Here is a 15,940-nt window from a genome sequence, read left to right on the forward strand (position 1 = left end):
CTCTCTCTCTCGCTCTCTCGCTCGCTCTCTCGCTCTCTCTCTCGCTCTCTTGCTCTCTCTCTCGCTCTCTCTCTCGCTCTCCCCATCTGTTTATCTCTCTCTCTCTCTCTCTCTCTCTCTCTCTCTCTCTCTCTCTCTCTCCCCATCTGTTTATCTCGCTCTCTCTGCAGAGCACCTTCACATGCTCTCGCTCTCTTTCTATCGTTTGGTCTTGCTCAATAACTCCAATTCCTGCTTTAAATGTTGTGAAATTAAATTGATCTATGTTGGGTCCATTTTATTTGTTTATTTATTTAATTTTTTATTTCTTAATCTTCCCCAGCACGTACCGGGCGTCCAACCTGAAGGCCCCCGGCGACCCCTCGGTGCCTTCCACCAACCTGCAGAACGCCTTCCGCATCATCAAGGAGGTGCAGAAGCGCTACAAGACGCGCGAGGCCGAGGAGAAGGAGAAAGAGGGCATCGTGAAACAGGACTCGCTCGTCATCAACCTCAACCGCAGCAACCCCAAGCTCAAGGACCTCTACATCCGGCCCAACATCGCCCAGAAGAGGATGCAGGGCTCGCTCGAGGCACACACCAACGGTAGGTTTGGGCGTAGGCTGTCTGTACGCATGTGGGTAGGGCTGTCACAATATTCAACAATATTCAATTAATAAATATAGCAATATTCAATATATCGTACAATACGTTTTCACAAGCATGATAACTTTTTTGCCACAATAAGTTATTGCATGCTTCTTTGTTTTCCTCGTTACTCTTTCTTAGACTGAATATCGATAGGCACATTTCACTCAGCGCAATGATGCTTAAACGTAGGTGTACTTTTCATTTTCAGTCTGTCTACCTTGTCTAGCTCTCTATCTACCTATCTGTCTAGCACCCCCGGCTGCGACGCTTTCAAAATTTAAAAAGGGTGTATTCGCATTTTTATCCCATTTTCATTATATTTTTTAAAAATGACCGTGAAGACAATATTTCTTGGCCAATTTATCGTCCAGCAAAACTTGTTATCGTGACAGGCCTATTTGGGCGTAGGCTGTCTGTACGCGTGTGTGTCTGTGTGTGCGTGCATGGTCCTGCTACTGTACATCCGGCCCAATATTGCCCAGACGCAGGGCTCGCTCAAGGCACACACCAACTGTAGGTTTGGCCGTAGGCCGTGCGTACATGCAGGTGTGTGTTTGTGTTAGCATGCATGTATGGTCCTGCTACAACAAGTATACATCCAGCCCGACATCGCCCAGAAGAGGGTGCGTGCGTGCGATAGAGAGAAGATATAGTGAAGACTTGTGTGCGCACTTGCCTGACCAGTGTCTGTCGTGTGTCTCGTGTCCCAGGCTTCCGCTTCACGTCGGTGCGTGGTGACAAGGTGGACATCCTGTACAACAACATCAAGCACGCCATCTTCCAGCCCTGCGACGGGGAGATGATCATCGTACTGCACTTCCACCTCAAGGTAGTACCAGGGCTGTACTCAAGTCTGGACTCAAGTCCATTTTTCTATGGACTTGGACTTGTCTCGGACTCGCTATTAGTAGGACTCTGACTTATCTTGGACTCGGACACTGATCTTGCCAAATTAGGCTTTTAGACTCGCCCAGGTCTGTTTTGTTAAGAACACTGGCCATCATAGATTGTAAAGTGGAGCTTGAAATCCAATAGCAAGCAAGTTTGTCTTCACGTCCATGGCGTATAGGTTAGCTTCAAATGTTCGCATTATTGACCTTCATCCTTTTCATTATTTAACACTGACCGACATGTGATTCAAACTTGACTTGACTTTGACTCTGGCTTGTCTCGGACTTGACTATTCTGGTCTTGGACTTGTCTTGGACTCTGCAAAGGTGGACGTGACTACAGCCCTGGGTAGTACTAATTTAAACTAGTTTTTCCTCAATGAGGGCTCTACAGCTAGCCCGACAGGCCAGACCATTCATTTTTAATTACTTTAATCCATGAATGGTCTGATTACGCTTCGCTGTTGTTTTCGGACGGTTTTCAGACGACCGGTGTTACCAGCCAATAAGCGAACGCACTTAGGAGCATAATAACAAGCGTCATGAACGTCAACTGTCAGCGATTGGTCAGAGCTCATTTCAAACCAGAGCTGAGCTCACTTCTCCCACCCTAGTGCTCCAGGGCACAGAGGATCCAGACCTAAAATGAAATACGAAGTAATTAATGTGGTCTGGTAAAAACGGGCTACTCTACATCCCCCTCAGGATTTGTAAGTTAGGGCAATCTAGGTGTCGCCCTAATGTCCAATCTTCTGAGAATAGTATCACGTTTGATTTTATGATGTCTTTTTAAGTCTGTGTGCCACTTCTAGCCAATTTTATTATGATTGATGTCATTAAATTACAATGATCTTAACTCATCCACCCTCCCTTCCCCAGAATGGCATTGTGTATTCAGCACAAGGACGTGCAATTGTACATGTTTAGAAAGCAAGATCAATTTACCGTATTGGCCCGAATATAAGACCATCCTGAATATAAGACGACCCCCCATTTTCAGGCTCCTGTTTTGGGCAAGTTTTTTTGAAGACTAAATTTTGTTTCACATTGGAAACTTCTTTCAAAATGCCGTTTTTTATTTGTTGGAAAATCTAAGGCTTTTTACATAGAACAAATCTCACAATATAATTTTTATGTAATTTTCATGATAAAAGACCACAGATTTTTCCTTTCTTTGCTCACGTTACCCATCAAGCGCCAGTAGGCTACAGCCGCCTGGGCCTGTCTGTTCTACAGTAAGTTCGACGCAACATAGCCTACTCAGAGCATTAGTCCAGGCAACCAGTCCAGTCGAGATAGGCTACCTATTGTGCAATGCACAGAATTTGCCAAATGCTTAGTTGACAGCAATATCTAACCAGCAACTCTCTCGCCAAATCGCTGTTCATTTTATGCATCCAAAGTTTTGCGTTGGACTGTAGAAACTGAACGTGACCAAAAGCAGATTGACCGCTTGCACCGCTTGTCAAAAGGTGCCGCTCTCTCGCGCACACAGCATTGATTGGCTGATGACCGCATCCAAAACTTAGCCTACAAGTTGTTCGTCAAATCACCGTTCATTTCTTTAGTTTCAAGTGGTGTTGTTGGGTGACCAGAGAACAACCAAAGCTTTCCTGATGAGACTGTAAAACCGAACACAAATAAAAGCAGAGCAACGAGCCGCGATTGACTGTTGTGTTTTCCCCCTTGCACTGTCGGCCGCATCGCATTGAGTGACAGTTGATAGACGTGCGGTGCAACAGTCATCACGAAACAATCATCTGCAAATTTGATATGGACAAAACAATCTCTTAACCTATCCATTATTGAGTTTTGTGGCATTATTGTGAAGCAAAATGGCCGCATTCAGGGTACGTAAAAAAACAAATAAAAAAAAATTGACGCTATTTAGTCTAGCGTGCGGAAATAAGACGACCCTTCTTTTTAGAGTACTATTTTTATAACAAAAAACACTTCTTATATTCGGGCCAATACGGTAAATAAATGTATTTGTGTTTCTTTCTACCTTTTTACTAAAATTCAAACCTCCTCTTCCCCCAGAACGCCATCATGTTCGGCAAGAAGCGGCACACGGACGTGCAGTTCTACACTGAGGTGGGCGAGATCACCACGGACCTGGGCAAGCACCAGCACATGCACGACCGCGACGACCTGTACGCCGAGCAGCTGGAGCGTGAGATGCGGCACAAGCTCAAGTCGGCCTTCAAGAACTTCATCGAGAAGGTGGAGGTGCTCGCCAAGGAGGAGCTGGACTTCGAGGTGCCCTTCCGGGACCTCGGGTGAGTGAGGGCGAGAGACAGGCGTGCACACACACACCAGGGGTGGAACTTAAAAATGTTCCCCACCAGTCACTGGCAGTTAGATTCTAAAATTTACCAGTCACTCACAATTTCTATCAGTCACCATTTTTACCAGTTCATAGTCAACCGTTTCAAACATTGTAATACTGTACCAAGTAAGGTCATTTACACACACACACACACACACACACACACACACACACACACACACACACACACACACACACACACACACACACACACACACACACACACACACACACACACAGCTCAGGGATGAGAAGCACATTCATAGACACGCTACAAGCTCAAGTTGGTGTTATTTAAAAGGGAGCTGTTTTGTGTTGTATTTATTCAGATTCCAGGGTGCCCCATACAGAAGCACTTGTCTCCTGCAGCCCACATCGAATTCACTCTGCAACGTCACTGAGTGGGTGAGTATTACCGTTTTTTTGGGGGGGGTCTCTTCATTCATTCATTCTTTCTTTCTCTTTATTTCTGTCGGTCTTTCTCTCTGTCAATTCATTCATCAACTCCACCACTAAGGAGGCAAAAAGTCAAACTATACAGCTTATCCGTTGCTGATCTAAACCACCACCACCCTCCTCTCCCTCTTCTTCCCCTCTCCCTGCAGCCTCCGTTCGTGGTGACTCTGGACGAGGTGGAGCTGGTCCACTTTGAGCGCGTGCAGTTCCACCTGAAGAACTTTGACGCGGTGATCGTCTACAAGGAGTACGGCAAGAAGGTCACCATGATCAACGCCATCCCCGTCAACTCACTGGACCCCATCAAAGAGTGGCTCAAGTAAGGAAGGACACACATATTTATACACTTCCCTTAACCCCATCAAGGAGTGGCACAAGTAAGGAAGGGGACACACACACACACACACACACACACACACACACACACCCACACACACCCACACACCTCCCTTAACACCATCAGAGTGACACAAGTAAGGGGACACGCGTTCAAAAAAGAAAACCTCCAAAAAGTTGCATACGCACTCTCCCTACTTACTATTAGAAGTTGGGCTTTATTGTTGTCTGTTTAATAGTAGTTCATTTAAAATTACTGAAGTAATTAAACAAATGTTCTCTCTTCCGGCAGCTCTTGTGACATCAAATACACAGAGGGGGTGCAGTCGCTCAACTGGACGAAGATCATGAAGACCATTGTGGACGACCCGGAGGGCTTCTTTGAACAGGGTGGCTGGTCTTTCTTGGAGCCCGAGAGCGAGGTGTGTATGCGTTAGTGTGTGTGTGTGTGTGTGGGCAGCTGGTCTTTCCTGTAGCCCAAGAGCGGGGTGTGTGTGTGTGTGTGCGTGTGTGCGTTTCTCGGCACGCGCGCGTTTTCATGCAAGTTTGAGATTTTACGTTGTGCTGCATCCAGAATCTGATGCATTTTGGTTCTGATCCGTCTATGACTGTCAAAAATGGGTTCAAAGGCTTTGTGTTTTATAAGGCGGAGACTCTACTCCGACATGCAAAACACACAAAAATTAACAGTCTCCCGTTTGTAACAAATGTTACCCCTTTCGCAAATACTTACCACCGCCATCAAATTGTCATTTCTAGAAATTGACTTTTTTTTTTTTTTTTTGCTGGGAAAACTTGCTGTACTTTGGTCATATTAGCGAGTATTAACTCATTAGTTATTCAGACTTAATATTTACATTACATTACATTGCACTTAGCTGACGCTTTCATTTATTCAAAGCGACTAATGGTTATTATTTGTCAGGGTATTGGTTACAGTCCCTGGAGCAATGTGGGGTTAGGTGCCTTGGTCAAGGGCACTTCAGCCGTGGATGGAGATGTAGGGAGAGGTCAGGGGGGGATTCGAACCAACTCTCTAACCACTAGGCCACGGCTGCCCTATAATATTTCTAACTTCCATCATGACCGTTGTGTGCATGTATCCCTTTCAGGGCGAAGGAGCAGCGGATGACTCTGAGTCGGAGATGGAGGACGAGACCTTCAACCCCTCCGGTGACGATGAAGAAGAGGAGGAGGAGGACAGCGATGAAGACTACTCGGACGAGTCGGAGGACTCTGGTAATGCGCGCGCGCACGCACACATACACACACACACACACACACACACACACACACACACACACACACACACACACACACACACACACACACCCATACACAGTTTTTAACTTGTGACCTTTTGAAGGCTCATCTGATACACTTTAAAAATCCAGCTAAGCAGGATGAAATGAAGTGGAAGTGCTTTGGGAACTTAGTGCAACAATTATCGTTTTTAGTGTTGAATGGTCTGTAGTGTTACACTGTTTGCACATTCTTATGTACTTTCTAGTTATATGCACATTCTCATTTTTGTCGTGTGCTTGTGTGTGCGCGTGCGTGCGTGTGCGTGCGTGTGTGTGTGTGTCCTATAGACTACAGTGCGTCCCTGGGCAGTGAGGAGGAGAGCGGTAAAGACTGGGATGAACTGGAAGAGGAGGCCAGGAAAGGTAAGCTCTTTTTCTTTGTCTTTGGGGTTAATGACGGGTTACGTTTTGTTTGTGCATACCAGACACGGGACCAAGACACTAACTTGCAAGTCACAAGTAAGCCTAGAGTCCTTCCAATTAAGTCAGAGTCTTGTTACAAGTTCAGACACATTTGACCAAGTCAAGTCCACGTCTCACCCCCCTATTTAATGTTAAGTTTATTATAGTTTTTCATGTCAAAAGATTGTTGCTGCGCAAAACAAAACAGTGCCGTTGTGGAACACCGCTAGGCAACAGCTAGGTAGCCAGGACAACAGGTGTTGTCCATCACAGCAGCTGATTAGAGTCTTGTTGAAAAGTCGCTTTAGCAGTGAAAAGTCTTGTTGCCATTGACAGCGGTCTGATATAGACCAACCCGTCCGTTATCGAAAAATAACAGACGTGCAAACGTTGGGGAGCCCCATTGAAATGAATGGAGCATTCGACCGATGACGTCACACCATATAATAATAGTTAATATTGGTCCATTATTCAGAAATGATTCATGAGAAGATCAAATTTGGCAATAAGCAGCACAGTTTCAATGAGCTGCATGGTTGCAATACCTACTCTATCCACCCTGCCCCACCATCTTACATGAAAAAATGAAAAATAAAAGGTGCAGAAAATATGCGGAATATATGTAGACTTGCCATTGCAAATCATTGCAGGCTAAAACTGTCATGTCAAGTCTTGAGTCAGAAGCGTTCACTTCAAGTCATAAGTCATTCCTAATATTTAGTCTCGAGTCAGACTTGAGTCACAAATGATTTGACTAAAGTCCAAGTCTCAAGTCTACATTTCTGGTGCATACTGCCACCTACTGATTTCTAAGAAATTCTGCTACCTACTACTTTGATATGGGCATATCCCTGTTGGGGAGGTCCCCTTTCTTTTTACTTTTTTATTTTTATTATTTATTTTTTGTTTGATTTGGCAACCCTTTCACTTTAACTGTTTATGCATGCATCAACTGTTCATACACATATGAATTGGTGAGCTTTGTGCCGTCTTCGTTTACTGTTTTCCATGTTGGGCACACGGCCATGGCTTTAGAGGAGGTGTTTTGACAGGGCAGCTGTGATGCCAGTTTGGTCAGTGGTGAAGTTCAGGGGATTGATTTTTGTTTATTTTGACCCTGTTTTTACTGTTCTTGCTCCCTCTCTCGCTCTCCGCCTTTTTTCTTTCTCTCTCTGTCGGTCTTTCACTCTCTGTCTCTCTCTCTCTCTCTCTCTCTCTCTCTCTCTCTCTCTCTCTCTCTCTCTCTCTCTCTCTCTCTCTCTCTCTCTCTCTCTCTCTCTCTGTCTCTCTCTCCAGCTGACAAAGAGAGCCACTATGAGGATGAGGAGACGACCCACAGGAGTGGAGGAGGAGGAGGAGGAGGCGGCGGCAAGAGGAAGGGCCGTCCGCCACCACCTCCCCCCAGCAAGAAGCGACGGCGCTAGTCCTGTCTCACTGTCTCTCTCACACATACACACACGGTCACGTACATGCATACATCCATTACACACACAAAAACACACTGCCAAAATTTCAGCCCCCCTGCACACCCGCCCGCCCCACCCACCTGTACAAAATTTGTACAGGCACGAGGACATGCGTTGTACATACATTACATTACCCGTGGGCAGCTCTCTTCTTCTCTTCTCTTCTTGTCTCTTCTCTTTTCTCTTTGCTTGGCGGAGTTGGTGCATCGCACACAGGTGGATGTTTTCGGTCTGTCTTGGAATTCTCTGGTCACCTGTCTCCTCTCTTTCTCTCTCTTCTTTTGCTCTCTTTCTTCATTCCTTCAGTTCATCTCTCAGGTGTGTGTGTGGGAGAGTGTGTTTGTGTGTGTGTGCGCGCGTGTAGAAGGAATGGTGTGTGTGAATGAGTGTATTGAACAGGGTTTTTATCAAGAAAGTTGTCCCAGATGGGTTTTTCTTTTTCCCTAATCCAGCAACACATTTTCTCAAAAATGTCCCCATCTCCCTTCCCTGCCAAGAATTTTATGAAGTTTGTTCCAGCATCTTTCTCTCTTTACCACTCCAGTTTCATTGCCTGCTAAGAGCGCTCAGCGGTCGAGATAAAGTTCCGGGGGGGTGCACAGTTGTGGCGGCTGGGGAAAGAATGGGGGATAAGGGTTGGGTTGGGCGGGAAGGCGGGGAGGGTGTTTCAGATTTGTGTTGATCAGGTTTCTTTTTCTTGTTTCCGTTTTGTAATGGGGGGGAGGGGTTTGACAATTATCTATACATACACACATGCACTTACACACACACACACACACACACACACACAACATACATTGACCTTTCATTATGAACATGCTTTTCCCCTCTTTGTGTCTGTCCACTCTTGAGTGTTAGACTCGTATATGTTTAATTGAAAGGAGAATCTTTTTTTTCGGTTTTGATTTTTTTTTTTTTTTTTTTTTAAGAAAAAAATAAATAAAAAAACTAAAGAAACAGAAGTAGTTGGACGTTTTCTGTCGCTGCTTGCTTCACGTCTTCAAATTGAACTGTTTTTAAAGGGTAACTTCAGCCAATTTCAACATGCAGTGGTGACGCTCACACTACCATGGACTTGTCAGTACCTGAGATTGTTTTATTTATTTATTTTCAGAGATCCTAGTCATTGTAATAGGGGCAGGTGTTTGTTTACATAAAAAAACATCTTGATTTATTCCCAAAAACATCCAAGAGGTTATGCAACATCAGCAGACAACTAGCAAACAGCGATACCTTTTGGGAAAATATTTGAAGTAGGCCTATGTTAAGATTTTTTTTAAATGTAAACAAAAGCTGCCCCCATTAGAATAGCTCTTATCTCGGAAAGGGCCAAAAATGCAGCATCACCGGACACTGACAAGTCAAGGGTAGCAATACAACAGCATATTGAAATTGTCAGGAGTGCTCCTTTTAAGTGGGATTTAACAGCGTATTTTATCCTAAGCACTAAGCTTCTGACTTACAGTAAATCTATTATAAAGTGCAGTAAACGATGTTGTGGTCAGGTTACATTGTTGCATAATCTAACGGTACTCTAATTCTTCAGTAAATCCACTTCACTCTTACCCAGAGGTGGAAAGTAACTAATTACTTTACTCACGTTACTGTAATTGAGTAGCTTTTTTGTGTACTTGTACTTTTTAAACTACTTTTAAAAAATTGTAATTTTACTTTTACTTAAGTACATTTTCTTTCGAGTAATGTACTTTGGTACATTTTACAGCACAAGCGTTACTGAGTAAAAAAAAACAAACAAACCAACAAAAAACCTCTAGAATTCTAGCCTAGTTTATAAAGAGTTGGTGCGTGTGACCTGTCTCTCACTCAAACGATGTTGGCTGACATGGAGGCCAACGATGGAGATTCATTTAACTCCGAGGAGATCAACATTAGCTGTTCTTCCTCTAACCCAGTGCACCCCTTGCACATCTAAAGGCATAAAACGCTGATTGTTAAAAAGTAACTTTTTACTTTTACTCAAAGTGCATTTTTAATTATTTACTTTTTACTTTTACTTGAGTAGATTTCTTGACTGGTAAATTTACTCGTACTTGAGTACATTTTCAACAGAGTAACAGTACTTGTACTTGAGTACAATATTTTAGTACTCTTTCCACCTCTGCTCTTACCACATACACATACTAAAAGGGATTCCCAAAACTTTTTTTTTCCTGGAATAGAGCTGAGCATTTTCCAAAGGCTCCCTCATAATAGTTCCACAAATGACCATTACCACAATTGATTTAAATGAATGCAAGTGGAAGTCGGGTCTCTATGTAGGACCTGTCTTTTCATTATTAATGTTAAGAGATGCACCGGATCCCGATTTTTAGGATCCTGCCGGATACCGGATACACTGCTTAAGATCCTGCTGGAACCGGATACCGGATCCTACAAAACGGTTGAAACATATAGGCCTAGTCTACTCCCACACGTGGGCCCTTTTTATGTTGGTTCAAAATATTTTTTAGACCCATTGCTTACTGCCACACTGCCTGCAAGGGCTGCTTCCAAAGGGCTTCCTTTCACTCCATGCAGTGATTGGGGTTGTGAAAGACTGACTGAAAAGCCTAGGCTAGAGATGCACCAGATCCTGATTTTTAGGTAACTGCCGGATACCGGATCCACAGCTTAAGATCCTGCCGGACCCGGATCCTGTGAAAAATCCTATTATACTGCCGGAACCGGAACTGGATCCGGTGCATCTCTATATAATGTTAAATATGCAACAATTGCAGTGTTCTGCTTTGTAACAAACTTTTTCATGAACCCGTTGGCAGTGTTGCAGTAGTAAGGGAAGTAATTTGCCCCAATGCTCCAGTTGCCTTTTCACCTCCCCAGGACATCAAGCACCCAAAACATGGCTGAAGGATGGCTACATGCCCCTTAACATTGATCAAATTTGCTATGATAGTAGAGGGAAGTTATGTTGGTACAAAGGAGGGTAGGCTACTGAGCATTCATCTCCAAAGGCTCTTATGCACCAGCTCAAAGTGGCATAATGTAGGCTTACATGAATCATCAGGCTTTTTAAAAGAAACACACCAAAAAAAAGTGCCCTTAGGTGGTGGGAAAACCTGCTTTACCGTTTGTGTCAGCAGTACTCCCATTTCTGTGCAGAGTTCAAAGAAATGCAGCAAATGTGAAGTGTTGGGCAAGCAATTGAAAAAGAAACTGTTTGCACTAATCAGAGGCAGAACAACTGCACACAGGGCCCCAGGGCAAAACCCTAATGGGGCCCTCCATATGGCCTGCCAATGTCAACAATACTGTTGGGCCCAGGGTCTCAGGGCAGGTGCCCGGCCCCCTATAGCTCCATCCCCTGGGTTTTAATCAGGAAATATTTACATGCCGAATGATAGGCCTGCATTTCTTGCATCCGTTGTCTTGGCAGAAGGAAACGAAACTGAAGAGTATGCGTTTCAGGGGAATTCCACTTCCCCCACCCAGAATGACATAGATACCCTACCACCAGTAAAGCAGCTCTTTATCTCAGTTGCCTACTAAGTCTGCCCGTGAAAATGGATCATTGCCATCCTGTTGAGGAAAACCTGGGTCTCATTGAATGCTTTAAGAGTCGTCTGAGGAAGCTGATCAGTGTCGAACCCCTGGTGGATCTGTTGCATTTCCTGGGAGATGAACATAAGGAGTTGTTAAGAGCAAAATTGACAACTGAAGGAAACCAGCGCGCCGTCGACCATCTCCTGGAGACCATCACACGAGTGCATCGCCCTCCTGGCTGGTTCAGGGAGTTTATCGACGGCCTCGAGACAGTCGGGTGTAGACTGGCTGCCAAATACATCGTCAACAGTCCACCAAGTCCCGCTCTGGAAGAAGAAAACGACCGTTGTGTCAAACTGATCAACCTCCTCCAGTTGAGCCTGGAGAAGATGAAAACCCGAGATGTTTGCATCAGCTGTTGCTCTCTTGACATTTTAACAGAAGAAGACAGGGAGAATGTAAGTCACCAAAACAGTTCAGTCTGTAGGCCTAACCATTGCTGTTTGATTTGGTTTTGTTTTTAAACAGACATCCACTCTTGCCATCATCCCATAGGAAAATGATCAAATCTATAGCCTAGCTATACAGATCTTGTATGTGTAAAAAAAAAAAGGACAAATGGGCAACTTGTGCCTATACACTGCCCAATTTAAGTGTGTTTCAATGTCCTAACTAACATGATCTCTTAGCACGGATGGATTAATGAAAAGGGCCCAGCTAAAGCCCAGGGGAATACGGGGTCAGCTCTATGTTCCCACAGCCCGTTGGTCCCACAGCCCATTGGTCCCACAGCCTATTCTTGCTGCTCCATGTTCCCACATTTTAAAGAAATTATTCAAATATAGGCCCCATTTTCCACAACTCCATGCCTTTCTTCCTGCCATGGGACATAAGACCTAAATTTGAATCAATTCTTAGAAATGTGGGAACATGGGCCAGTAAGTATAAGCGGTGGGACCAATGGGCCTACAAATTAATGTTAAAAGTCTTAGTGATGTTGGACCAATGGGCTGTGGGAACATAGACAAGCTCCCGGGAATACGACACATGAAGGTTCTAAGAGGCCAAAATTATACACGCACACAATCACATTCCCTTCCCCTAACGGTCCACCCCACCCCTGGATCGGGACAACTCGGGCCTTTATCCCCTCCTGGTTGAGCTCTTGATTCTTTAATCCTCCCTTGTTTGCTAGTCTGTACTACAGGGGCGTCAGCTGACCTATCGCGATACAGGGGCACAGTGGGGCACCACAAGATAATGTGAGCGTGCAAAGTGCACAAACAAAAAAATTGTTGCAGTTATTTATTTTTAAAAGCTTGTGATTTCATTATTTTATTGCAAGTAGTGCATGTGCGCTATATTGTGTGCATTCTGTAGATTACTCTGTATGCTAAACTTGAGCTAAATTCCAAGGTAGCAAGGTTGTTGTTTTTTTTGTGAAACTCATACCGGGGCACAGCAAATCAATACCCAGGCACGTGCCCCTGTAAAATAGGTCTGGCGACGCCCCTGCTGTACTATCCACTGGATTCATTCATTACAAACCACACATCCAAATGACCTGGATTTACCTGTCGAATTGAACCATTTGACCAGTCAAACAGCAAATCACCTGGTTGAATTGGACTGGTAAATCCAGGTAATTTGGGATCCGTGGCACCGGGTTGTTACGAATGAATGTAGGTTGTCCATCACTGGTGCTGAGAAATGGGTTATGAGAGGTGGAAAAAAATGTTTGGTATTGTGTGTCTGTTCATTTAGATTTTTGCAGAAACGGAGCAATATGGTAATATAAGAGGTGCCCGTTTGCTTCTCCGGAGGGTGGTGCGAAACGAGGAAGGGTGGTTTTCCACTTTCCTCAAAGCTTTGCAGGACACCGGCCACCCCCACCTGGTCAGGGAAGTCTTGGGGGAGGATCTGGTTGACAATGAAGGTAATTACTTGGTTGATTGTTTAGTTGACTGATTGACTGACCAATGCATTGATTGATTGATTGATTGATTGATTTGATTGATTGATTAATAGATAGATATTGATTGGCGTAGAGACTGAATGAGGCTAATGACTAACTTCAGTCTATGTTGGGGTAGCAAATCAATCAATCAATCAATCGATCTATCTATTAATCAATCAATGTATCAACTTATTTCATTAAAGGCCCCGTTCACTTTTTTCCACAGCCTCATTCTAGATGACTGAGGATTCCCAAAAAGCAAAGTAAAACTTGGTTTATTGTTATGTTCTATGTTCCAGAGTGTAATCCAGATGAGAAGCAAACAGAGGACCAAGGACATGCTAGGGTTACATCCCTGCTGTATCTGTGCAACATGGATGATGACTTGGGTAAGATACAGTGAGCGGCTCTTTAGCACAGTGGCTTTCAAAGTGGGAGCCGGGGACCCCTGTGGGCCGCAAGGGGGTCCTCGGCAATTTGAAAGAAAAACTATAGCAAACAAAAATAAATAATTGAAGAATTGATTTACACCAAAATAAACAAAACAAGCGAAACAAAACGGGGCCATGGCTGTCACGATAAAAACACCCTCAAATATTGGCCACAATAAAAACATCCTCATTGAACAGGGTGTCCCAAAAATGTCTGCACACTTTAAAGGACTGTAAATTAAGGAGTTTATTACAATTCATGTAATTTTCAAAGAGCAATAGAATGAGCAATGTGCAATAGAAGAACATCTATTTACTTTTTTGTCACCACCTGCACTCTCATGTCTACAGTCCTCATTACGAGACCTGCCATAGTCAAGTGAAAGTCAATGCACAAAAAAATCCAATCGAAAAATTGTATGTGGTTTGCCCTGTCAGCTGTGCCTGGATCAGAATGCATATCAGTTTGAGGATAGGTGGCAAAACAGTAATTTGATATCTACAAATTCTATTACACTTTACAAATATTGAAACTAGGCTATGTGTTTTTCCCCATTTTACCAATGAAGCAAAGTATTTGTTGTCTTTGTTTCAGATGAAATTGATCTCTATACGGATCCCTCTGAGCAAACTGAAGAGGCCAGCGACCACAAAGTCTCTACAGGTAGGCCCTCATGCTCGCCAGGTAACTATGATGTCACATTGTGTCCACAACAGAAACTCCTGGAGCAGTAAAAGTACCTTCTATTCCATATCATACCATCTTTCTGTCTTTCTTTCTGTCTGTCTGTCTGTCTTTCTTTCTTTCTTTCTTTTTGTTTGTTTGTTTGTTTGTTTTCTTTCTATATTTCTGTCTTATTTTGGCGTTCTTTATGCCTTTATCTGTCAGTCTGTTTTTGTGTCTGCCTGTCTTTCTTTCTCATTTCCGTCTTTCTTGGTCTTTAGGTCATCTTTTCTATCTTCTTTCCTGTCTCTGTGTCTATATTAGCTTTCAGTCTGTGTTTATTTATTCATCCATCTGTTTACTTTCATCTGTTCTTATACTTAACTCAGATGCTGCTTTGAAAGGAGACCATGCTCCAGTCAAGAAGCACCCTCCAGTGCCTGCTAAAGAAACGCCCCCATCAAGGAGCCCTGTGCTGGAAGCAAGTGCCCCAGGCCCTGGCCCCCGATCCACCACTAGCTCCTCCTCCACCACTACCACCACTACCACTACTGCCACCGCTGCCACCGCCAGTGCCCCCACTCCAGTGGCAAAGCAGACACTGCCACAGCGGTCTCTCAGCGAACTGCTGATGGTTGAGGACTGGGAACGCGAGACGGAGAGTAATCCGTTTCATTTAGACCCGTACGAGTACGACTTACTCAATAATGGCGGTGGTGGCGGCATCGGCATATATGATGCGTATGATGAAGACTTGTGGAATGCAGGCGATGCGGGTTGTCCATGGGACCAATGGGATGACTTAACCCGCCCGCCAAGCGCTACTTTGGAAGATTATGACCCGTACTGATACTACTGGCATCACATTACACCTATCCTATAGGCTGCCTATACATAGAGAGAGATATGAATGACAGTTCATGCTATTGGCTACCAGCAACATGTATTCACAGACACGGAAGAAAGTGCAAAAAGCTCTCTCTCTCTCTCTCTCTCTCTCTCTCTCTCTCTCTGAACCAAGAGTTTCAATTCCGGCCCGAGGTCATTTGCCAAACCCTCCCCACTAATTTCTAGTCTCTCTACTACTGTCTTGTCATAATAAACACATAAAAAGTTATTATAGGCTATGAGTTTGCCCTTCCTTTTTTGTTTTTAGTCTTTACATAGGCCTACCTTATATTATGGCTTCATTCTGTCATGTCTTTTTTGCTTTTGTTTGATATTTTTTGTATTTTTGCTGTGATGAATGATGAATTCTATAAGAGTTAGACTCAATGTGTCATTGATAGCGGCTCTTCAAACTAAATTCATCAGAGGCATGACGTGCAGACTGTGCGGTACAGTGGACATTATTTGACTGCCAAATAGTTGTTTTTTTGGTTAGCACTGAGGACCATGACCAGAGACTGTATGCGCTAGGTGTGTGTTTGACTTGCTGAGTGGGCCTACCACAAATTAGAGAGTGTGACAAGTGGGATAGAAGAAAGAACATAACATTAGATGAGAAAACATTGAAAGGGTAAAAACTTCATTTAGTAATTCACTTATTATATGTATTTCGTTTCCCTTCCCTT

At 44.0% G+C, this 15,940-nt stretch overlaps 2 protein-coding genes across 2 annotated transcripts in view; both read left to right on the forward strand.

Annotated features, from left to right (window-relative positions):
* Window positions 1–8,736, forward strand: part of supt16h (SPT16 homolog, facilitates chromatin remodeling subunit) — a 29,270-nt gene extending 20,534 nt beyond the window's left edge. Inside the window, exons 16-24 of the mRNA XM_063186327.1 lie at window positions 323–585; window positions 1,341–1,459; window positions 3,561–3,799; window positions 4,179–4,254; window positions 4,455–4,624; window positions 4,934–5,063; window positions 5,754–5,880; window positions 6,234–6,308; window positions 7,644–8,736. Of these exons, the coding sequence (XP_063042397.1) occupies window positions 323–585; window positions 1,341–1,459; window positions 3,561–3,799; window positions 4,179–4,254; window positions 4,455–4,624; window positions 4,934–5,063; window positions 5,754–5,880; window positions 6,234–6,308; window positions 7,644–7,771 (1,327 nt within the window). The 3' untranslated portion in view covers window positions 7,772–8,736. The remainder of the gene's footprint in view (window positions 1–322; window positions 586–1,340; window positions 1,460–3,560; window positions 3,800–4,178; window positions 4,255–4,454; window positions 4,625–4,933; window positions 5,064–5,753; window positions 5,881–6,233; window positions 6,309–7,643) is intronic.
* Window positions 8,737–11,273: 2,537 nt separating this feature from the next.
* On the forward strand, window positions 11,274–15,417 carry LOC134437597 (uncharacterized). Its single transcript, XM_063187075.1, has 5 exons — window positions 11,274–11,772; window positions 13,079–13,250; window positions 13,571–13,660; window positions 14,298–14,366; window positions 14,756–15,417. Exons 1-5 carry the CDS (start codon window positions 11,335–11,337, stop codon window positions 15,214–15,216), a joined length of 1,230 nt encoding a protein of 409 aa, XP_063043145.1. The 5' UTR covers window positions 11,274–11,334; the 3' UTR covers window positions 15,217–15,417.
* The last annotated feature ends 523 nt before the right edge of the window (window positions 15,418–15,940 follow it).

Source organism: Engraulis encrasicolus, chromosome 21 (assembly GCF_034702125.1).
Source record: "Engraulis encrasicolus isolate BLACKSEA-1 chromosome 21, IST_EnEncr_1.0, whole genome shotgun sequence".
NCBI classification, from domain to species: domain Eukaryota; kingdom Metazoa; phylum Chordata; class Actinopteri; order Clupeiformes; family Engraulidae; genus Engraulis; species Engraulis encrasicolus.

Coding starts and splice junctions, on each gene's coding strand:
- LOC134437597 (XM_063187075.1), top strand. CDS start 11,335: ATGGATCATTGCCATCCTGTTGAGGAAAACCTGGGTCTCATTGAATGC. Junction 13,661..14,297: donor CAACATGGATGATGACTTGG/GTAAGATACAGT, acceptor TCTTTGTTTCAG/ATGAAATTGATCTCTATACG. Junction 14,367..14,755: donor CGACCACAAAGTCTCTACAG/GTAGGCCCTCAT, acceptor TACTTAACTCAG/ATGCTGCTTTGAAAGGAGAC.